Raw genomic sequence first — 23,540 nt, 5'->3', positions numbered from 1 at the left:
TACGAGTTTTTATGATATGCATGTCATGTGGATTTTCAAACAAATTCAAACAAAAATAACTAAATTTTCAAGTTCTTTTGGTTTGTTACGCATCGTCGTCAGGTTCACGATTTTAAAATGAGTCTACTAGGGAGATGTTTACATACTGTTATAAGGAATGCTTCGTTCTCCTCTTCAACTAATGTGAGATCTCACAATCCATTCCCCTGGGGCCAGCATCCTCGTTGGAATACCACTCTGTGTCTGACTCTGATACCATTTGTAACAGTTCAAGCCTACCGCTAGTAGATATTGTCCGTTTTGGCCTGTTATGTATCGTCGTCAGCCTCACGGTTTTTAAACGTGTCTACTAGGGAGAGGTTTGTCGATTGTAAGATCCCACATCGACTAGAGAGAGAAACAAAACATTCCTTCTAAGAATATGAAAACCTATTCCTAGTATACGTGTTTTTAAAACCGTGAGGTTGACAACGATACGTAATGGGTCAAAGCATGCAATATCTACTAATGATGGACTTTGACTATTACATCTCGTGTCTGGTACTGCACAATTCCTCTCTACAAAACTCCGAATCATTAACACTATTTGAAGTTATTTCTGTTGATTCACATTCAAACTCCCTATTTACCGCCTTTCTTTGCCCCGCTCCTAGGTAGCAACCATTATAGGTGCCCTCTTATGGAGAACAACTACTCTTTCGACACAAGGAGCCTCTCGCAATAGGTGTCATGTTGTTCGTGGCTGCACGCCCATGTATCTTGCTTTCATGATTAGTATAATAGTCTAAGTCCACACTAGTAGATATTGTCCGTTTTGGCTCATTACGTATCGTTATCAGTCTCATAGTTTTAAAATACATCTATTAAGAAGAGGTTTTCACACCATTATAAGGAATGTTTCATTCCCCTCTCTAACCGATGTGAGATCTCACAATCTACCTTTTTAGGGGCCAGCGTCCTCGCTAGCACATTGCTCAATGTCTAGCTCTAATACCATTTGTAACACCCAAGCCCACTGCTAGTTGATATTATCCGCTTTGGCTCGTTACATATCGCCACCAAGACTAATGGTGACTTCCTCGAATCCTCTTTTGAAGTTTAATATGGTTAAGGTACAAACCTTGGTCAGGTGGTGCTTGTGTGTGAGGTGTGCTACTAGAAACCGGCCTTGGAGCTCTCGCCTTACCAATGAGCCGACAACTGATGGCTATTGGTCACAGCTACTACCAAAAACCGAGCTCATTTTGATTTGTTTCCATATTTGAGTATGTTATAAATTTGGCACCATTACCTTTTTAGTGAATGCATAATATATTAAACAAAAATTTATAATTAATCATCAATTTAACAACACATAATTTTGTCGTTATTCCAACTAAACACATGATATATATATATATATATATATAATTGATTTAATTCAGCGTTTATTTTTTAATTTTGGTGTAGAAGAAAAAGTCATGTAATTTATTTCCAAATAAAAAATAATGAATAAATAAAAAAATTAGAAAAAATGGATAAAAAAACGGCAAAGAAGATATTTTAGGAGTGAATTCCCGAAATTACCCTTAGCCGTTAAATTTCCGTCGCAAATCGCACGGCGAAATGCTCCAATCTAACGCAGAGAAGAGGAAGAGCCCTGGTCGTTAGATCTGGTCGGAAACTTCCCGGCGTAGAAGAGAATCGGACGGTCAGCATGGAATAACGTGACCCCACAAAATCACAAATGGAAAAAGCGTCGTTTACGGATGACGGGGCGCTCTTCCCGTTTCCAAGCTTTTCGATTCACAAAGTACGTTTCTCTTTTCTTTTATATATATATATATATATATATATATATAGATATATATATAAACCCCATTTCTCTTATAGAGCGAGAAACTAGAGAGAGAAAAGAAAGTGGAGATTAGGGTTTTTCAGTTGTTGGGTTGTGAGGAAGAAATCGAGAAATGGGGGAAAGGGTTAGTGGAAAAGTGAAGTGGTTCAGTGACCAGAAGGGCTATGGCTTCATCTCTCCCAACGAGGGAGGTGAAGATCTTTTCGTTCATCAGTCCTCGATTAGATCCGAGGGTTTCCGAAGTCTCGGCGTCGGCGAGGATGTCGAGTTTCAGATCGAGGCGGAGGCTGATGGTCGATCGAAGGCCGTGGATGTTACTGGCCCTGGAGAATCATCTGTGCAGGGCAGTCGCGGTGGAGGCGGCGGTGGAGGTGGTACGTACGGCGGTGGTGGAGGTGGTGGGTATGGAGGCGGGGGAGGTGGAAGAGGGAGACGTGGTGGGTATGGGTTTAATGGAGGTAGCGGCGGTGGTGGGCGAGGTTCATACGGTGGTAGTGGAGGCGGTGGGTATGGTGGGGGTTATGGTAGCGGTGGTGGTGGTGGTGGTGGTGCTTGTTTTAAGTGTGGTGAGGCTGGGCATATGGCTAGAGACTGCTACCAGAGTGGATCTCAAGGCGGTGGAGATAGGTACAGCGGTGGCGGTGGCGGTGGCGGTGGAAACTGCTATAGCTGCGGCGAATCTGGGCATTTTGCTAGAGAGTGTCCCAGCAGTGGGCGTTGATGATCGCGCTTGTTTGATTGCTTGAATCTGGGGGTGTTTTGTTCGGTTTTCAATCTTCACCGTTCATCCCAGTTCCGATCTACTCTTACTGGGATCTGTAGGTCATCTTTTTAACAGGATTTGAGTAGTTTCTTCCTTTCTTTCACATGGATTTCCATCAGTTTAGTTTCTGTTTATTGTCTTTTGGGTGTTAATGATATGAAGATGACGACGATCATGTGATATCATGATGTTTGTTTCAGCGATCCTTAGAACAAGAGATTCTTCCTTGATTCTCTCTGTTTCTTTAACTGTTGATACAACTATTTCTTATACAATGCCTCCTGGTTTTCAATGAATCAATGTTCTGTTCTCTCTCTCATCATGTTTTCTTCATATTAATTCTCATTCCCTTTTTCCTTCCCAATTATTGCCTGCCGCCCACTTGTAAAGGGAAATATGCAGGCTGGAAAGAAATAAAGTGCTTTCTCTTTTGTTGATATCAACATCTTAGAGTGTTGATATCACTTTTGATTATGAATGTGATGAATGGATACTCATAATGGTATTGAGAATCATGAAATTGCTTCTTGTTCTTCAAGAACAACAAGCGTCTCTGTAGAACAGAGCAGAACAGAGCAGAACAGAGTAAAACAGAGTAAAACAGAGCAAGTTTTTTCTGTGTGGTTTGTTCTGGTAGCCACTCATATTCAATCTCTTTGCCTTTTTTACTTTGATCTGATGGTTTTCTATGGTGAATTCTAAGAACCCTTTCGAGTTTTTTATGATTCTTGAGAGAAAATCATGTTTAAGTTAGTGATTGAGTGCAAAAATGTCTGAGGCTTCCTCTTTTAGGTACCATAAAGTGAGAGGAGGCCCCAACGCCGAAGTAAAGAGACAGAATGATAAGGAAAATGGTACTATTTTGGATGAAAAAGAGCGACATTCGCCAACTCTGAATTTTCCCCTCTTTTCTAATCAAACCAAAAGCTGCAGTACGAGCAAAGAAAACACATCCCAATCATCCTTTCCTTAACCTCAACAATACCATGATTCTGCTCCCTTCAATCATTAATGGTTACCGGGATGATGGTGGTGCTGCGGTGGTGGTGCCGTGGCGTTTACTGTCGATGATGGTGGGAGAGCGCATTGGTAACACTTGGTGAAAAGCCCGAATGTGTCGATTTGATGTATGAAGTTGGTCACACTAGCCCACCCTCCGAATCCGAACCCAACGACCAATACCCAACCGACCACGAATGCGTTGATCACGTAGGCTCCGACCCATCTTCCGGTGAACCTTGGAGGTTGCTCCACTGCATTCTGCAAAACACAACAAAACCCAAGATGATCTAAAACAGCCATCAAACTCAGCAGTTGGACTGTCAAAAAAACAGAGGTACGGACAGATACTCTGTCGCATGGCATGCATATGGCAGAGGAGAAAAAACAACGAATCTCGTGCCTCTTCTTTGCACCCTCATCGTATTATGAACACTAAACAACTAATTTGATCGAAAACCAATACCAAGACAAATACATAGGAGAACGAGCCGCTGTCTTGTCTGCTAGACTAAGACCACGCGTTACAACAATCAACACAGACAGAGAGAGAGTAACATTCCAGTGCAGCATACCTCACGGGAAGCAGACGATCGGAAGGTGAACATGTGAGCTAAAGCAGGGATGATGTAAACTGTGAAGCTAACAAGGAGAGATCCAACGGTGGAGTTAATAGGACCAAAGAAAGGGAAGATTATAGCCAAAAACCAGATAGGAATGACCACAGGCAATCTCGCAGCTGCCCTTTTACACAAGCTCTTACATTCGTGCATTCCAATGGCTTTCTCCCACACAAAGTAGAGCGGAGTGCAAGCAAATCCAAACGTGATGAACTGCAACAATTACAAACAAACACACTGTTAAGATCAATATCAAGAGAGCTACGAAGTGAAGGACATGGCGGCGATGGTTGCCTGGTGGATGAGCATCAAGATGACAGCCATGTCTCTGAGGGGCGATCTTGGGAGGAGGGAGAAGGCGTTGGAGTGATTAAGAAGCATGTCTCCAAATGCCCAATACACGGCGGCTGCTGATGGGAGTGTCAGTGTTAGGACATACACTGTTGCTACCAAGTAGATTCCCTTGAATTTCTGTGGCTTCCACATTGCGTGCATGATTTCCCTGCATTTCCCCACCAACCAAACAGCTTTTATTAACAAATTGGAGTTTTTAAGCTTTGTTTGATGATCCAGTTCATGAAGGTTGGAGCTTGTTTGGGGTAGTGGAGAATAACAGTAAGGTATGGAGGCTCTCTGAGTTTCTCCCTCTTACTTTTTCAGATGATTCTCTATGATAAAAGAGAATGAAATAGAGACTTCACTTTCAATGTCTATTGTTAAACAGAAGAAAGAACAAAGGGATTTTCCCCAAGAAAAGAGGATATCTTTTCTGTTCCCTCTCTCAGCTGATAAGGACAACTCAGTTGACAAAAGTGCGGTGTAACCGTACACGTTAACACGTTAACAGCTAATAGATATTGTCCGCTTCGGCCCGTTACACCTCTACTAGGGAGAGGTTTCCACACCCTCACAAGGAATGTTTCATTCTATTCTCTAACTGACGTGGGATCTCACAATCCACTCCCTTAGGGGCCAACGTCCTCGCTGACACACTACTTGATGTCTGGCTCTGATAACATTTGTAAATATTGTCCGCTTTGGCCCGTTACGTATTGTTGTTAGTTTCAGAGTTTTAAAACGTGTCTACCAAGAGATTCCTAGCTTCAGAGTTCTAAAACGTGTCTACCAAGAGATTCCACACCCTTATAAGGAATGTTTGTTACCCTCTCCAACCAACGTGAGATCTCACAATCCACCCCTTTAAGGACCCGTTTACCCTCTCCAACCGACGTGGGATCCACCCTTTAAGGGCCAGTTTACCTTCTCCAACCGATGTTGGATCTCACAATCCACCCTTTTAAGGGCCAGTGTCCTCACTGGCACACTGCCCAATGTCTAGCTTTGATACCATTTGTAACAGCTCAAGCCCATCGCTTAAAGATATCGTCTACTTCACAACTACTAGGGTGTATAGAGAAACTTAAAATGGCAACACCAACGAAAAAGTCCCAAGAGATCTCTCATAGATGACAACAAACAAACAATGAAGTTTTGATAATTTCAAACGCCACACCCACCGGAGACGCCCAACAAACAAACACAAGCAACATGAAGACAGCAACAAAACCAACAACAAAACATTAACAACATCAAAAGCTTTTAAGATTATCTTACACAGTAACAGCATGTCCACCAAATGTGTAAAGAATGTTCGTAGCCCCAGTGAAGTAAAGCACCAACTTAGTTGGACCAGAGTGCTTAACTCCCTCCACCTACAAAAACCAAATCATCAAACATCAAACCACACAAAACCCCATGTTTTTTTTCACAAAATGCTGTCTATGGGAATGTCTGATACCTGTCCATGAAGAATGGAGGCAATAGTGAGGTACCAAGCAGTGTAAGTAGTCATCAAAAGACCAAGAAAAGACCAAATTCTGTAGTTTCTAAAGGAAGGAATGAACACAGTGGTGGCACAGCAAGCTCCAAAGATATATGTCCAAGTCCTCTTGTCTAGGTTGTCGTTTATATAATAGATATTACTACAAAACAACATTAAAAGACTCAAAAAACATCATCAAACAAGAACTAGAACAAGATGAATGCCATGAACACACTACCTTGCACAAGCTATTAGCTGAATGACAGATCCAAACAGAAGAAAAGTGCAATTAAAAGCCAAACCCACATTCCTCCAATGCTTTCCAAGCAACCCATCAAGAACTTCAAACCACTGGAAGAACACAAAAACATCAAGAATCCCATGAATCAAAGCTCCTAAATGGGTTTTTATTAAAAGAAAAAAAAGATGAGTTTATGAACCTGAATGACATGGTTTCTGAAATCAACTTTTTCCCTTTCTTTTCTAGTTCTATATTCAACATAGAGTACACTAATCAAATAGGCAGTCCAGCTACCAAGCAAGCCATAAAAGAGCTGAAACAGAACTCCAGACAGCATTCCCAGTTGGGAAAACGAGTAGGGCAGAGTAAGCAGAACTTGAGCAACCTAAGAAGCCAAAATGATCAAACCCCAGAAATCAATGAGGGCCAAATCAATGGCTAATAAGGGCAAAATCCAAATGGGGTATACCTGATTTGAAGCACAGCTAAACCAGGCGTCATAAACAGAGCCGCCATGCCAGAAGAGCTTGGAGAGCTTGGATTTGACGGTGTTGGGGTTGCCGCCGGCCTCCATTTCGACATAATTTCCGGCAATAACTGTCTCCACCACCGCTTTATCGGTTGTTGTGGCCATTACCAGTGGAATCTGTGCTTATTACAGGGAATGTGAGAAGGGAGTGAAGGGGAAGTAATAGATGAGTGTGACCATTTATACACTACAAAAAGGCACCATGTGGGCTCTGCAAATGTGGGAAAAGCCTGTGTGTTTGAACTTCGAGAGGAATTTTGGTGACCCTTATAATAAATTAATCTCAATATTCCAAAAACTTTTCTTATCGTTATTCCACGTTAATATATTAATTATCATTTCAAATGTCGATGTTAATCGATCATAAATAAAGTTTCGATCTTTCCCTCTTACATTAGATTAAAATATTCATTATCATTTCAAGAGTCGATACTCACCTCTCATAAATAAGTAAATAAGGTCGAGTTTTTACTAGTCTTGTTATGGTTAAAAAATGGTAGAAATCGATCGATCAGTAGCTGAACTCGAAAAGGAAACGAGTGGTGTTCTTTCTTCTTTTTAGTCGAAACGTCTTAGAATCGAAAAAAAAAAAAAGAGGGTATTGGAGGAATTTAACAAATTTTGAGGCCCCTAAATGTAATTTAGTAAAAGATAAGGGGCAATAAAATAGTAAAAAAAGATTAAAAAATAGGGAGGGGGTAAATAATTAGCATTAGTGGGGTTTTCGCACGAGTGGCTCTATGTCAGATTACCCTATTTTTTAAAAAAATTAACCTTGATTATTGCTCTAATTACTAGAATGCCACAATTTTATTTTTATATTTCACTTAGGAGGCTTAATTGATTAAGATTTTATTTAAATTTTAAACACCATTAATTTATATAAAATATTCCTACATTCTCTTAAAAAAAAAAAAAGAAAAAAAAAAAAGAAAACCTTTATGTTTTTTTTTTCATTAAACTAATAAAAAATTGACACGACTGAGTGATCTGTGTAAATCGAAAGTCATATAATATCCTCTATATAACTTGATGTATAAAAATTGGATCAATGAAATGACGTTAACGATATCTTTTGAGTTGAAATGAATGATAATTGACATTAAGCTTCGAAATTGTGAGATCCCACATCGGTTGAAAAGGGGAACGAAGGATTCCTTATAAGGGCGTGGGAATCTCTTCTTAACAGATGCGTTTTAAAATTGTGAAGCTGACGATGATACGTAACGGGCCAAAGTAGACAATGTTTGCTATCAGTGGGCTTGAACTGTTACAAATGATACAAGAGCCAGACCTTAGGTGCTCTGCACCGAAGACGTTGGCCCCAAAAGAGTAGATTGTGAGATCTCAGGTCGATATAATTTAACCTAAATTTAATATAGAGGGACCCCAGATGCTCTACATCGAAGACGTTGGGCTCTCAAGGGAGTAGATTGTGAGATCTCGGATCGGTATAATTTAATATAGAAGGACCCCAGGTGCTCTGCATCGAAGACGTTGGGCTCCCAAGGGAGTAGATTGTGAGATCTCGGGTCGATATAATTTAACCTAAATTTATAGAAGGACCCCAGGTGCTCTACATCGAAGACGTTGGGCTCCCAAGGGAGTAGATTGTGAGAACTCGGGTCGGTATAATTTAACCTAAATTTAATATAGAGGGACCCCAGATGCTCTACATCGAAGACGTTGGGCTCTCAAGGGAGTAGATTGTGAGATCTCGGATCGGTATAATTTAATATAGAGGGACCCCAGGTGCTCTGCATCGAAGACGTTGGGCTCCCAAGGGAGTAGATTGTGAGATCTCGGGTCGGTATAATTTAACCTAAATTTAATATAGAGGCACCCTAGGTGCTCTGCACCGAAGACGTTGGGCTCCCAAGGGAGTAGATTGTGAGATCTCGGGTCGGTATAGTTTAACCTAAATTTAATATAGAGGCACCCCAGGTACTCTGCACCGAAGACGTTGGGCTCCCAAGGGAGTAGATTGTGAGATCTCGGGTCGGTGTATAATTTAACCTAAATTTAATATAGAGGGACCCTAGGTGCTTTGCACCGAAGACGTTGGGCTCCCACGGGAGTAGTAGATTATGAGATCTCGGGGTAGGTATAATTTAACCTAAATTTATTATCGAGGAGAGAGAAAGAGGGAGACAAAAGGAAGTGTAAAAGGAGAGAGAAAAAGGGAAATAATAAGAAAGTAGACCACATGATTAGAAAGCAAAGGGGTGTGGTCTCTTCAAAGCACCAACCATTTTCACTTTTCTCACGTGCCCTTAGTTTTTTATAACAAAATTTCAAACCCTAAATTGTAAGAACAAAAACATGGTGATTCCATTTTGGGAGACACCCACAAAACAAACTCCCTTTTTTCTTCTTCTTTTGTTCTTCCCCCTCCATTTTCACACCCTCCCCATTTCAACCCTTTTCTTTTGCTTCAATCTTCCGTTAAAAATTAAAAAAAACGTAAACGGGGTAAGAACAGAGACCAATGTGGCAACAGGAACAGGGTTAGGGATAACGTCATTGGTGTCACGATCATGCTTGTCTATAGCCTCACAGCTGACTTGTTTGTTAGTCCTGTTACTGCAAGAGTGCGATTGTGACACTTGACATTCATATCCCAGTTCAGCTCACGGAGAAGTGTTTTCTCTATTCCTAGTCTAAGCAAGAATTTCGAGCGAAAAAATCGAATCTAATTTCTTTCTTTTGCCCCCTTTGGCTTGTGTTCTACACCTTGATCTCATTATTGTGTTTTAGTGCAACATTTGGTGTTGGATGCCCATTTTAAAGGTAATTATGAGTTGTTCTTCAAGTTGGGTTTGTCCCCATTTGCATCCCATTTAACTACAAACAAAGTTGAGACATATTTACTCAATTTTTGACTTGTGTTTCCTTGGTTGGATTGTGTTAAGATTTTTAATTCAAAAGTGCCCAAAGTTCATATCTTTCATTTGTTTGAATGTTGCTTAATGAGATTTGTGGTTAAATAATGTTACATCCTACCAAACACAACATTATTATAATAGTGTAGAAACCTCTCTTTAGTAGACGAGTTTTAAAATTGTGATGCTGACAGCGATACGTAATGAGCCAAAGTGGACAATATCTGTTAGTGGTGAGTCTGTGCTGTTACAACTGGTATCAAAATCGGACATCGAATAATGTGCCAATGAGGACGCTGGCCCCCGAGGGGGTGAATTGTGAAATCCCACATTCATTAGAGAGGGGAACGGAACTTTCCTTATAAGGGTATGGAAATCTCTCTCTAATATACGCATTTTAAAACCATAAGGCTGATAGCTATACGTAACAGGCCAAAACGGACAATATCATTGTTCAACCAATTGACACAAAAAAATCGAACCCATTATAGATATATTTGTATTCTAATTGTAACGTACCGTTTACAACTTTACATTCATTATAACAATCCATCATCTTTTACTGCTCGAATATTGCACTCACGCTACTTCTATTCTATCTTTCACTACTCGATATTTTCGTGTACTTACGTGCAAACGGTTCTTCTGAAAGGGAAAAAACGAAACTCTTATAACGATCTCGATATGTATATGATGAACGTATCTATATACGCTCAAAAGTAATCAAATTTGAAGAGTTTGAATTCTATTTTGGAGTGTATTGAAATGGAGAAAAAGATACTCTTTGGACCCAAAAGAGCAAACCTCTTTCATCTTTACAAAGCATCATTGTCAAGCTATTAAGAAACAAGAAAACCAAAGCTACTTATAAACCCTAACATGGAAAAAGAGAGGATATATTGACATTGTGGCATGCCTAGCTATGTCCTTTGTGGTATAATGACCAATTATTTCTTGAGATTATGTGATACCAAACCCATATAATGTGTAGAGAATGCTACCAAACTACGTTCATATATGATGCTAAAAAGTAATATCATTTGATGCAATCATTATGCCACTCATCAAAAAATTTGATCTTTCAACAAGATGTTTGAATTACTCAATAGATCTTCCTATAATTATAGCATAGATTATAAAATAGGGTTAAATCTATGAAGTTTTAAGTGTTTCGATGGAGTACTACTTTGTTATCGTTATTATGTACGAGGTACATATTTTTAGATGAACACGACTCTCCACAATGGGTATGATATTGTCCACTTTGAGCATAAGCTCTCATCGCTTTGCTTTGGGCTTCCCAAAAGGCCTCGTACTAATGGAGAGAGTATTAATTGATTATAAACTCATGATCATTTTCTAGATGAGCCGATGTGGTACTTTCAATTACAATCCCCACAAACTAATTTCACACACGATTTAAACTTTCAAAGAAGTTCAAAAATACCCTTGTCATTAATTTTAGATGGACACGGTTAATAAATTGTTTCAAAAATACTTTTGGTTCTAGAAATACTTTTGAATTTTCAAAAAATTCACTAATACCCTTTAATTTTTTTAAAACTTCAAATTCTAAACACTTTTAAACTTTTAAGAAATTTAAAAATACATTAGTACAACGTTTCAAAAATACTCATGAACTTTTAAACGTGACATTAAAAACTTTAGAGATAATCTATGAAGTGTCGATAGACAGTTTTTGTCTATATATTAACGATAAGAGTACTTTTTGGTATTTTTTACCCGATACTCTAGTTTCAAAGTTTAAGGGTATTTTTGAAACACGGTCAAAAGTTCAAAGGTAGTTTTGAAACAAAATACTCACGGTTTCCATCCAAAACTAATGGGATGGATATCTTTTAAACTTTTGAAAGTTTAAGACTATTTTTTAGATAAATTACAAAGTTTAGGGATGTTTTTATGGGTTCGGGGGATGCAAATTAGAATCTTATCCTTAAAAAACCGAAAAGAATACATTTTTAATGGTGAAACGGGCTAGTTATAGAGTAGGTACTTACATAATTTATGTAATGTAAAAGGGTTTATACAAAAAGTTGAAAATCCAAGAGGGGAAACCCTAGGATTGAAAAAAGTGGAACACATCAAATGATTAAAGCTTCAAAGTGGTATCAAATTATGAGCTATGGGTAGCAACCTCAACAATTTTGATGAGCTTTTGGTATTAATGTGTTGGGAAAGAGAGTGGCCCTTTTGGTGGAACAAATTTGACCTAATAATGAAAATGATATCTAAAGATTCCATTTTTTTTACCCATAAAGTAAAGGGTGGGCCTCAAAACATTCAAAAAACATTCCCTTTGCTTGCTTTTAAGGACAATAAAGTGTGTTTGGTTGTGGTGGTCAACTACTCTTCCAATTATTTATCTTCAAAATTTTGTCTTCCACTTAAAGTTGCCTTGTTTTACCTCGAAATTTCTCGGTTTTAACTTTGGTTTGAGCTAAGTTTTAATGGGTTGGGATGTAAAACGTGTTTGAAACGTCGTAGTTTGAATTTCTGCCTCTTCTTTGAGTTAAAAGAAGTTCGAATACTATTTTGGTCTCTATCCATGTAAGAGTTCAAGCCCACTGTTAGCTGATATTGTCTGTTTTGTCTCGTTACGTATCGCTATCAGACTCACGGTTTTAAAATGTATCTATTAGGAAGAGGTTTCCACACCAATGCTTTGTTCCCATCTCCAACCAAGATGGGATCTCACAATCGTACTTTTCTTGCCAGCGGGACTAGCGATTATGCGGCACTTGCTCTAACTCAGCAACCAAGCCAACTGTAACAAAATTGAATTTCGCGAATAATATTGGTGTATGGTCAAGCCTCAAGTCACGTTTTGAGAGAAAATGTTTTAAAAAATGTGACTGAGGAAAATTATTTAAAACATGTTGGAAGTAAGTATTGTGAAAGTCAATTGCATTGAAAACATGTAGGCAACAGAAATTACAATACTTGGTCCGGGGAGGTCTGATGACTACTTGGACCCTTAGTACATTTTGAGGCGATTTAGGTCTATTAGGCTTAGACATGTTTTGTTGAACAGTCGTACGATAGAAATAAACTTAAAAAAGTAATACAACATGAAGAGAAAAACATATGTTTTGAATTTCGATTGAGCTGAACTTAGCAATGATCCGGGTCGAGCATGAAACTAAGAGCGAACTCACTATTGGAATACCTATAGGCTAGGTTGGAGGACATTGGGTAATACATGATTTAACACATTCCCCATGACCTTACTTATCTGATGTTACTCGAACGAGTTGTGTGATGCACGTACCTTGTGTGACGAGCAAGAATGAAATACCATGAATATCTATGTACGTCTTATAACAAAGTTAAGTCATGGCAATTTATTGAGAACCACATGTATGTTGTATGAGATATATGATCATAGATTACTTCTCTAATATGTTGTGCACGACATACACCACACCACAATATTATTCATGTTCGTGTTTCTTTCAATTCTTTTGACTTTTCAACAACATGAGCTAGACCCATAGTCACGCTTAGGACTACGTTAATGAACCCGCTTGGTAAGTTTATGTGTGCATGCATGAATCAGGAGCAGAAAAGTACCGTGCATCCAACCTTACCTAAAAAGTGCAAGAAACCATTGTAAAAATTAGATGTCACTGGTCGTATGATACCGATAGTTACATAAGTACTTATTCATCCTATACTTAACAATAAGAGGCCATAGAAATGAACTTTTTAATAGACAATTTTTCGCATTTTAGTACGTTAATAACAGATTGGATCCATCATGACACGCATGCAATAGCGGTCTTATTTATTTAAATAGGGCGTTTAAAGTGGCCTTGGTAACCTATCACCTTCCATCTCTTATTTTGGAGTACAATCTCTTAGTTCTAATGAACAAAAGCAAGTCCACGCCAAGCCCAACCACACATGAACAAGCCATTACCACAAACACAAGCCTGTAACAATGCGCTCCCATGCACGTATTCCCACCCTCCTCGGTCTTTGTCGCCTCCATGTCGTAGAGAATCCCGGCCAGCAGCCCCGAGAAGAGGCACGAACCGAGTGGGAGGTTGAGGATCAGAACGTTGTAGATCATGCCATAGTCTTTGAGCCCGAAAGTTTCAGAAGCGATCGAGACACTGATGGCGAGACGAACACCGTAACAGATACCAACAATGATCGAGCCGATGTATAAGGAACTTGACATGCCAATGGCTAAGAGAATGCAGCCAATTGCCATTAGAATTTGAGAAGCTGCGTTCCACAGTGGCCTTGCCATTCCTGCTTTCCTGTTCATGAATAAACAATTCAACTGTCCAAGCTCACCGCTAGCAGATATTATCCTTTTTGGAATTTCACTTTCAGACTTGCGCTCAAGGTTTTTAAAACGCGTATGCTAGGGAGAGGTTTCTCGCCCTTATAAAGGGTGTTTCATTCTCCTCCGCAACCGAGGTAGGATTTCACAATCCACCCCCCTTCGGGGCCCAACGTTCTCGCTGGCACTCGTTTCTCTCTCAAATCGATGTGGGTCCTACCAAATCCACCCCTTTGTAGCCCAGCGTCTTTCCTGGCATATCATCTCATGTCCAGCCCTTCGGAGCTCAGCCTCCTGCATCGCCCAGGCTCTAATACCATTTGTAATGGCCTAAGCCCACGACTAGTGGATATTGTCGTCTTTGGGCTTTCACTTTCGGACTTGCCCTTAGGGTTTTTAAAACGTGTCTGGAGGTTTCTACACTCTTATAAATAGTGTTTCGTTCTCCTCTCCAACCGATGCGTGGGATCTCACATCAATGGTAGCTATTTTTTTTTTTGAAAATGTGTCGTGATATATTATATTCTACTTACTTGATGAAATACTCCGACGCCGATCCCGATAAAATCCGACCAAAAAAACCCCAAATGCTCATCAAAGAGATGAAGCTCGAAACGTCGTCGTATCCAAGAGCCAATCCGATTTGACCCATGTTGTTCATCACTGCCAATCCGGTACCCACTCCAAACAAAAACGACACAAACAGAAGCCAAAATTCAACCGTCTTCATCGCCTCCACAATCGTGTGATCTTCTCCTATCACCGGATTCCCATTTCCCTCCACCTCCACCACTTCCTCAGCCGCCAACAACGCCTCTACAGCCGCACCGGACCGGCCCCTGTTCTTGAGGAATGAGTGAATTGGGATTACCAGAGGGGAAACGAGTAGAATCAATAACACAATGGAGAAAATTATCGATAGGGATGAGGTGGGATTGGGGATCGAATCAAAGGCCAAGAGACTGACGGCGACGGCGACGGCGATAGCGTTGAGGACCCAGAAGTATTGGGAATCCTCTGTTTCATTATCGACGGCGAAGGGGGTTTCACGGAGGAAGAGAATGGCAATGAGGCAAACGGCGAAGGGGACGACGGCGAGAAGGGCGAGAAAGGAAGAGGGATCATTGGAGAAAAGGGCGAAACAGAGATCGGTGAAAATGGCGGTGCTGAGAGCGACGTAGCCTTTGAGAACGCCGGAAACAGAGCCTATGTTTCGCCGGAAGTTTCTGAGGCAAGTAACGAGCACGGCGGTGTTCATCCAAGTGCTACTATTCCCTCCCATGCACATAAAAATACTTATCTATACAATTAAAACCAACCCAAATCAAGAAATAGCCGAAAATTTTCATTTCATTACAGAAATTGAAACAGAGATTGACCTGCCAGTAAGGGAGGGGGTTGATTGTTTTGCTGACGACGAGCCATTGTCCGCCGTAGCCGATAAGGCCTTCGAGGGAGCCGATGAGGAGGAGGAGGGAGGGGGGGAGGCGGTCGGAGGCGAGGCCGGAAAGGAGGCCAAAGGCTTTGCCTAAGTCTTTGGCGACGGAGAGATTGTTGAGTTGGAGTTGGGAGAGGTTCATGAGGGATTTGAGGGCGGCGGAGTAGTTGGAGAAGGTGTAGTTGTTGCCTGCGATGGATTGGACCCAGACGGCGGAGACTAGGCTGAGCCACTTCACGGCGGAGGAGGAGGACGGCGGAGGAGGGGGGTGAAAGATGCTCATTGAAGTTGCAGAGAGAAGAACGGCGGAGGAGCTTGTTTACGAAGGCAGTTGCAGGCTGCCTTTATGGCGGTTGAAGTATGACTGTTGAGGCATTTTGTTTTTTTTGGAGGGAATGGAGTGACACGTGGGTACTCCTTAACATAACACGTGGGAAGAATTTTTTTTTTGTGGAGAAATTTAAAAATTAAAATAAATAAAAGAAATTAGAATGTTTACGAATTGGGTTGAGTTGACTTTTTAAATAATTAAATTAACCCACGTGAGACTCACTCACAATAATCCTCAGCATTTACTCACAATAATCCTCAGCATTTACCAACAACTTTCTTATGAATAATTAATGGTGTTTTTTTTAGTTGAGTTGACTTTTTGAGACCTTAATTGTTCGGGTCCTAAATTTTGTCAACTCAAGAACCTAACCCAACCTAACTCGAGGATTCATTATTTAATAAGGGTTGTCTCGGTTAAAAAATTTTATAACCGGAATAATTGAGGTCCGAAAAAGTCAACACAACCCACAAACATAGTTGAATGCATTTAGTCTACATACGTCCTTTCAGTCTATTACATTATCAACATTTGTCTGCTTGAAATAAAAAAAAAAAAAAAAGTATTGTCCCGGATAAATTTATATCAAAATATGTAATCAAAACAAAATTCGAATAACACAACTCGAAATATTTACGTATCATCTATAGTTACAGCTAATATTTGTTGTTCTAAATGAAATGACCAATGATAAACGAGTTAGAGAAAGAGATACGGCACACCAAAATTCCCGATATAAGACGCCGTCGAGTTTTTTTTTTTTTACTATCATTTCGTAATTACATAACGTTTTAAAATTTCTATCTTTTACTATGTTTGGAAAAAATAAATTTGATAAACAACAAAATAAAAGAATATAAGTTGAAGACAAAAATATTACATCATTTTGGAAAAAAATTATCCTAAAAAGTAGAAAGATGCTTTGAATTAAATTTCTATATTTTGNAAAAAAAAAAAAAAAAAAAAAAAAAAAAAAAAAAAAACGCTGGACGTTAGCAATCATTTAGTTATGTGAACCTCTTAAACATATATCTTAACGTCTTTATATCGATTTAGATTATTCACTTAAACCAAACTCGAGAGAATGAAGACGTTGCACGACATCGAAGAACTGATACACTACGAGCTAGAAGAAGGTTCAATCTTTCCTCGAAGATTTCTAGGTTTTGGGCCTCTTGGCCCTTATCATCTATATGGACAAAAGCCATAAAAAAAAGCCCACTTCAAAATTTTAATAATCCAGATGATATAGCTTTGATCCGTTACGTATAGTTCCAAACGCATTAACTATGAGGCTGTGGTGATATATAACGGGTCAAACTGAACCATATCTACGTACTATTTCCACATACCAACACGAGTTCAATCCTAAAAGGTCACCTTATACGGTTCAAACCAGACAGTATCCTTGTTCGTACGTGTAGTAACTTTCATTTCTTCAAGATCATATACTTAAATATATTTTTCTTTCTTACTTCATTAATAGTTTACGTAAATCTTATATATATATTGACCCGAACATAAATACAAGTATTAAAATATATAAATTCGTGAATTATTAACTCGTCTACCTACTTCTCGTCACAACCTTAAATTATTAATGGTGGTTGGTCGTATTGATGATTTTTTTTTTTCCATTTTTCAAACAATGTGCCAGACGAATCTTGGATATTGTTTTCAAAGTCATGATTGCATTTCAAGTTGGTCACAAAATATATATAAAGTGATTTCTTCGTAATTTCTAGTTTGATTAGGAAAACCATATAAAATATAATCATGTCTTTAGGTGATCATGCTCAGACACATTCTTATCGTCTTATACGAGATAGGTTTGAATTAGAGTTTAGAATACAGATTTGACACCTTATGGCTTAGACGTTCACTATGTGACATGATCGTGTTATCTACTTGTCTTGAATTGTTTATAACAGTGAAAACTATTCACCACAAACTAACCCAAGTCCTCGAGAGCACTCAACGTAAAATTATTTTGAGCTAATTATGCTAAATTCTCGAGTTCTTGTGATTGAGCCACAAAAAAGAACAATGACATATTGCTCGTATAGATAATGTGAGATCCCACGTGGGTTGGAGAGAGAAACGAAATATTTCTTATAAGGGTGCGGAAACCTCTCCCTAATAGACGTGTTTTAAAACCATGAGAGTGATGACGATACGTAACGGGTCAAAGTGGACAATATCTACAAGCGATAAGTTTGAGCTGTTACAAATAGTATTAGGGTCAGACATCAAGTAGTGTATTAGCGAGGACGCTGGCCCCAAGAGATTGTGAGATCCCACATCGGTTGGAGAGAGAAACGAAGTATTGGATAAGGGAATGAAAACCTCTTCCTAATAGACGGGTTTTAAAACCATGAGATTTATAGCGATACGTAACAAGTCAAAGCGGATAATATCTACAAGCGATAAGTTTGAGTTGTTACAAATGGTATCAAGGTTAGAAACCGAGCAGTGTGTTAGTAAGGATGCTAGTCTCAAGAGGGGTGGATTGTGAGATCTCACATCGATTGGAGAGGAGAACGAAACATCATGTGAGAAAACCTATTCCTAACGAACGCGTTTTAAAATCGTGAGACTGACGACAAACCAATATATAAAAAGAAACAAAACGCGGAAGAATCTCAAAGTCAAAAAAAGAGGGAAACAATTTCCAAAAACATTATTATTATTAATATTATTTTTTTATAATTTAAAAAAATAATATTACTTCCATTTGTTTTTGTTCAATACATTTAATTATATTTTTTTATTCTCCCACGTGTTTTATTTATTATTTATTTATTTTTATAAATACAATATGCAAAAAGGTTCAACTACCCATTTACTTTTTTAATTTCTCACATTTAATTAATTCACTCTTCATATCTAACTTTAAGTCTTTTTTACTTATTTAATTCATGACATAGACATATGTTTTATTAATAATTTATATATATATATATATATACTTACTTAATTTAGAAAATATAACTATTTTTTTAATTATAATCCCTATTTTCTTTATTAATTTACTATTTTCAATTTTTTTCTTTAGGATAATAAGTGTCTCGATTAAATTACACATTTCTAATCTGTACTTTGAAATTTAAAAGTTTATTATGCGTAAATAATAATAAGTACATCGTAACAGCTCCTAGTGTAAGAAATTTGTTTGATTTGGATGGTTAGCAAGTTCACTTGGTTATTCTCGATCGAGCTAATAAATGGGCAGCAACTACAGAACACGAAAGTCAAGGGCTGAATGGGCAGCAACTAAACACTGTTGGTCAAGTTTCTAGATAGCCAACTAATACGTTAATAAATAGATTAGACTTTACATATTAGTCATGAGTGATAATGAAGCTCGAAATTGGGACGTGATTGACAAATTTAATATCAGATGGATAGAGATCTTATAAATAAGACTAAACGAACCGCTTATAATTAATTAGATTCTATTAATTGAGCTTCATGTCATCGATTTCGAGGTGTTCGATAAGTATGAAAATTATGTTTTATGTTTTAAAAAATTATTTAAAATTACTAAATATGTAAAATTAAGAAAAAAAGAAAAAAAAAAGTGAAATTAAGAAATGAAGAAATTGAAGACTTGGAATGGATAAGTCCCAAAAGGTGGAAAAATAAAGAAAAAATAGGATAAATATTTAATTCTGTGGGGGGTGAAAATGACATTTTGTAGACTGCCACCGCCAAAACCGCCGTGGGGAGGCAGCCGTTTTTTAAGTAGGACGGCGGTTTCCACCAACCACACCCGAAGGTTGGTACCGATTTGCTACTTTGGACGGTGACCTCTTCATTACGAATTACCCGAAATACCCCTTTCCTTTTTCTATAATTTATATTACCTTTTAGCCCTTTTGGTGAACTAAATTATAAAATAGGGTAACTAAAATCTATCAATCTAGATGGTCAAAACGCGTACCTTATAAAAAAAATATTTTGTTACCTTCTCCCGTCGAAGTGGGGTCTCATAATCTACTTCCATTAAGGACCCAACGTTCTAATATTGTTTGGTTTGGCCTGTTATTTATTGTCGTAAGCCTCACGATTTTAAAACGCCTATATTAGAGAGAATGGGATCTCATAATCCATCTACCCCTTGGGGCCCAACATCCTGATATTGTCTGTTTTAGTCCATTATGTATTGTCGTCACTTTACGATTTTAAAACATGTCAGTTAAGGAGAGATTTCCACACTCTTATAAAGAATGTTTCGTTTCCCTCTCCAACTAACGTGGATCTCACAATCCACCCTTTAGGGGGCCCAACGTCATGATATTATCCGTTTTGACCCATTATGTATTGCCGTCAACCTCACAATTTTAAAATACGTCTGTTAGGGTGAGGTTTTGACACTCTTATAAAAGATATTTCATTCATCTCTCCTGCTTATATCAGATCTCACGTTTAATAATTAATGTAGGGTTCCTTAGCGATTAATATTTTCTACCTAACTCCAAATGGACAACGAGAAATGGCAAAAATAGGGAAAAAAAAAATAATGCACTTTTTCCTCAAACGAAAATCTTGCCAAAGATTCCCAACTTTAAAAGAGACCTATTTGAAGTCGGAACAATTCGTCTTAGAATAATAAAAAATATACTTGAATATATGAAAAATATATCTGATTGTCTTCATTTCTTCGATATATCAATAAAAATACATCAAGAACAAAAATTTATATATATTATTTTACATAATAAATAGAAGAACACGATCTAGAACAAATCAAAACGATATATTTGTCAAACAAAAAAAATATAAAAATTAAAAATTCATTTAAGTTTTGAAAATTGCACCAACTTGTAATTAGAAACAATGGGCAAGTTCATGCATTTATTCATAATCTCAAAGTCAACTAAGAATACCTAAGCCATGAAATGCATGCATGCATGCATAATTGGATGTATATACATCACATACATATGCATATATATATATATATATATATATATATATATATATATATAGGTGTGTGTAGAAAGTAATTTGCAATTAATTTTGGAAATGAATTTTAGGTATGGAGGGTATTGGAGCTACACCTAATTTAATTTAATTTAAGAGGTTGGTTGAAAGATTTAATAAATTGGAGAGTTGTTAGTTCTTCCATTTTAATTTTTTTAAAATTTTCTCGAGCTAACTTCTCCTCGAGATGCCTATAGGGTAGGACGGTGGGACGGTGGGACGGTGGGACGGTGGGACGAGAATAGAAAAGCTTCCCCATCATCTATTTCTATTCCTATCTCAAAAATTTTCATCTAATTTTATCGGGATCAGGTTGAAAATTCTCAGTGAAGAACTCGTACGTACAAATACAGACGTTGTTGAAATGATAATTAATTAGAAAAAAATATCACTTTTGAATTTCTAAGTTCATTTAATCTCCAAAGTTCTACAATCCAATACACAGCTTTTCAATCCCAAAAAATCAAACCCTTTACTATTATCACTTGAAGCAATAATATTATTCTTACCATTTCCACAGCTGCAATCCTTACTGTTCTCAAACCCCAAGCTGCAAGAAAAGCAAAGACTATTTCTCCCCTCGTTCTTCATCGCTGCCCCGGCAGCCACCGGGTACGGCGGGCTGATCTTGAGGTCGAGGTTCAAATCTAAAAGATGTCGATTCTCTGTTGGAGAAGAATCGATAACTTGTTTCTTTCTATCCTCTTGATCTTCCACGGCGGAATTGGAAGTAAAGGATATGGTGGTCGCTGGAGATGGGTCGATGATTGCTCGATGCGTTGTTGGGTCAATTCCTCGACTTAAGAGCTTTCGCTTTATGTGAGTGTTCCAGTAGTTCTTGATCTCGTTATCCGTTCTTCCGGGTAATCTTCCAGCTATCAAAGACCATCTAAGTGGGGGGAAAAACACAAAAGTACTCATTAATCAATAATCAAAAAGCTTTCTTTGGCATATTTTTAACAACTTTGGATCATAATTATTGATGGGTCAAGTTCAAATTTTGAACTTCGTGCAAAGTTTAGATCCCAATCATACTATAATAGAAATACGTAACACGTAACACAAACCTACCTGTTTCCAAGGAGGCTATGGAGTTTGATGATGACTTCATCTTCATGTTCAGTGAAATTTCCCCGTTTAAGATCTGGACGAAGGTAATTGATCCATCTGAGACGACAGCTCTTGCCACAGCGGAGGAGGCCGGCGGCCCTAGGAAGGGAGCGCCAGCAGCCCTCGCCGTGAGCTTTGATATAAGCGATAAGACGATCGTCTTCTTCCTTAGTCCAAGCCCCTTTGTTTGTATGAGCCTTCTCACAACAAGGAGATCTTCCCATTGGGTTGAATGAAGAAAGAAGAAGAAGAAGAGTTGTTGAATTTGGTAAGTTGATGAGTTATATGGAGGGGCCTTTTAATATGATATTGACTCATTGTAGGGTTAGAGAGAGAGAGAGAAGATATGAGGTTCTAGATGAGATGGTGAGTTGAGTTGAGTTGGTAAGATAGGTTAGAGGGAGGAGAGTGGCTAGTGGGACCCTTCTTTTAATTTTGCTTTTTGATTCAAAATTAGCATTAATCATGGACTTAGTTCAATTAAATTATGGGTAAACTTAGGTAGGTATAAAGTGAGAGAGAGAGAGAGGTACATCTTTTTTGTTCTATGAATCCTCTCTTGTTCTATGAAACTACCAACACGGCTCGAGAATACTGTTAGTAAATATTGTCTATTTTGGTCTGTTACGTATAGCTGTCAGCCTCACGGTTTTAAAAACGAGTCTAGGGAGAGGTTTCCATACTCTTATTAAGAATGTTCCGATGTGAGTTCTCACAATCCACCCGTCTTGGGGGGCAGCGTCCTTGCTGGCACACTGCCTGATGTCTGACTATGATACCATTTGTAACAGCCCAATGCTACTGTTAGTAGATATTGTCCGCTTTGCCCGATGTTTGACTCTAATATCATTTGTAACTACTCAATGTCACCGCTAGTAGATATTGTCTGTTTTGCACGTTGTTTGACTCTGATATCATTTGTAACAGCCCAATGTCACCGCTAGTAGATATTGTCTTCTTTGCCCGGTGTCTGACTTTGATACCATTTGTAACAGCCCAATGTCACCGCTAGTAGATATTGTCCTCTTTGCCCGGTGTCTGACTCTGATACCATTTGTAACAGCCCAATGTCACCGCTAGTAGATATCGTTCTCTTTGCCCGGTGTCTGACTCTGATACCATTTACAACAGCCCAATGCCACCGCTAGTAGATATTGTCCGCTTTGCCCAGTGTCTGACTTTGATACCATTTGTAACAGCCCAATGTCATCGCTAGTAAATATTGTTCATTTTGTCGGCTGCATATCATTATCAACTTTACAATTTCGCATCTAGAGAGAGGTTTTTACACTCTTGTAAGGAATGTTTTATTCTTCTCTCCAATCAACGTGAGTTCTCGCACAAACAAACAAGAACATGATGAATAAATGTAAAAGACTTTGGTTCATTTTGGTCTTCTGTACATTCAAAACGTCTGTTGTGATTCTTGCACAATCAAACTTTTGTTCATTTTAGTTCTCGTACTTTTCAAAACATTCATTTTAGTCCGGGTGCATTTAAGAAAGATCAAGTTGGTCTCTTCTTTTTTTATTTTCATCTCATTTATTTCAATCTTATAATTTTATGACTTTGTGTTCAAAAGTTTTCATTTTGTTTAAAATTGAACGTTTAATTCTCCCAACAAGACTAAATTGGTTCGTTTTTAAAAGTAAGAAAATCAAAATAAACGT

The 23,540-nt window shown here is 38.3% G+C and overlaps 4 protein-coding genes across 4 annotated transcripts; 1 reads left to right on the top strand and 3 right to left on the bottom strand.

The window, feature by feature from the left end:
- Positions 1-1,856: 1,856 nt before the first annotated feature.
- Positions 1,857-2,917, top strand: LOC111792508 (glycine-rich protein 2-like). The gene has a single exon (XM_023674022.1). The coding sequence runs from the start codon at positions 1,950-1,952 to the stop codon at positions 2,556-2,558; it is 609 nt and encodes a 202-aa protein (XP_023529790.1). The 5' UTR covers positions 1,857-1,949; the 3' UTR covers positions 2,559-2,917.
- Positions 2,918-3,357: 440 nt separating this feature from the next.
- LOC111792443 (auxin transporter-like protein 5) lies at positions 3,358-7,011 on the bottom strand. The gene is made up of 8 exons (XM_023673906.1): positions 6,752-7,011; positions 6,482-6,667; positions 6,280-6,392; positions 6,018-6,201; positions 5,834-5,931; positions 4,514-4,721; positions 4,175-4,432; positions 3,358-3,860 (listed from the first exon to the last, which is right to left on the bottom strand). Exons 1-8 carry the CDS (start codon positions 6,914-6,916, stop codon positions 3,609-3,611), a joined length of 1,464 nt encoding a protein of 487 aa, XP_023529674.1. The 5' UTR covers positions 6,917-7,011; the 3' UTR covers positions 3,358-3,608.
- A 6,396-nt stretch (positions 7,012-13,407) lies between these two features.
- LOC111792437 (protein NUCLEAR FUSION DEFECTIVE 4-like) lies at positions 13,408-15,770 on the bottom strand. Its single transcript, XM_023673901.1, has 3 exons — positions 15,385-15,770; positions 14,539-15,305; positions 13,408-13,979 (listed from the first exon to the last, which is right to left on the bottom strand). Exons 1-3 carry the CDS (start codon positions 15,724-15,726, stop codon positions 13,538-13,540), a joined length of 1,551 nt encoding a protein of 516 aa, XP_023529669.1. The 5' UTR covers positions 15,727-15,770; the 3' UTR covers positions 13,408-13,537.
- Positions 15,771-21,131: 5,361 nt separating this feature from the next.
- LOC111792502 (myb-related protein 308-like) lies at positions 21,132-22,213 on the bottom strand. Its single transcript, XM_023674013.1, has 2 exons — positions 21,832-22,213; positions 21,132-21,649 (listed from the first exon to the last, which is right to left on the bottom strand). Exons 1-2 carry the CDS (start codon positions 22,092-22,094, stop codon positions 21,169-21,171), a joined length of 744 nt encoding a protein of 247 aa, XP_023529781.1. The 5' UTR covers positions 22,095-22,213; the 3' UTR covers positions 21,132-21,168.
- Positions 22,214-23,540: the final 1,327 nt, after the last annotated feature.

This window comes from Cucurbita pepo, chromosome LG04 (genome assembly GCF_002806865.2).
Source record: "Cucurbita pepo subsp. pepo cultivar mu-cu-16 chromosome LG04, ASM280686v2, whole genome shotgun sequence".
Lineage (NCBI taxonomy): Eukaryota > Viridiplantae > Streptophyta > Magnoliopsida > Cucurbitales > Cucurbitaceae > Cucurbita > Cucurbita pepo.
Note: the sequence above shows the minus strand (reverse complement) of the source record. Positions and strands in the feature narration are given on the sequence as shown.

Coding starts and splice junctions, on each gene's coding strand:
- LOC111792502 (XM_023674013.1), bottom strand. CDS start 22,094: ATGGGAAGATCTCCTTGTTGTGAGAAGGCTCATACAAACAAAGGGGCT. Junction 21,650..21,831: donor CATAGCCTCCTTGGAAACAG/GTAGGTTTGTGT, acceptor CCCCCCACTTAG/ATGGTCTTTGATAGCTGGAA.
- LOC111792443 (XM_023673906.1), bottom strand. CDS start 6,916: ATGGCCACAACAACCGATAAAGCGGTGGTGGAGACAGTTATTGCCGGA. Junction 6,668..6,751: donor TTAGCTGTGCTTCAAATCAG/GTATACCCCATT, acceptor TTGGCTTCTTAG/GTTGCTCAAGTTCTGCTTAC. Junction 4,433..4,513: donor TCTTGATGCTCATCCACCAG/GCAACCATCGCC, acceptor TAATTGTTGCAG/TTCATCACGTTTGGATTTGC.
- LOC111792437 (XM_023673901.1), bottom strand. CDS start 15,726: ATGAGCATCTTTCACCCCCCTCCTCCGCCGTCCTCCTCCTCCGCCGTG. Junction 15,306..15,384: donor ACCCCCTCCCTTACTGGCAG/GTCAATCTCTGT, acceptor TTAATTGTATAG/ATAAGTATTTTTATGTGCAT. Junction 13,980..14,538: donor GCGTCGGAGTATTTCATCAA/GTAAGTAGAATA, acceptor ATTCATGAACAG/GAAAGCAGGAATGGCAAGGC.
- LOC111792508 (XM_023674022.1), top strand. CDS start 1,950: ATGGGGGAAAGGGTTAGTGGAAAAGTGAAGTGGTTCAGTGACCAGAAG.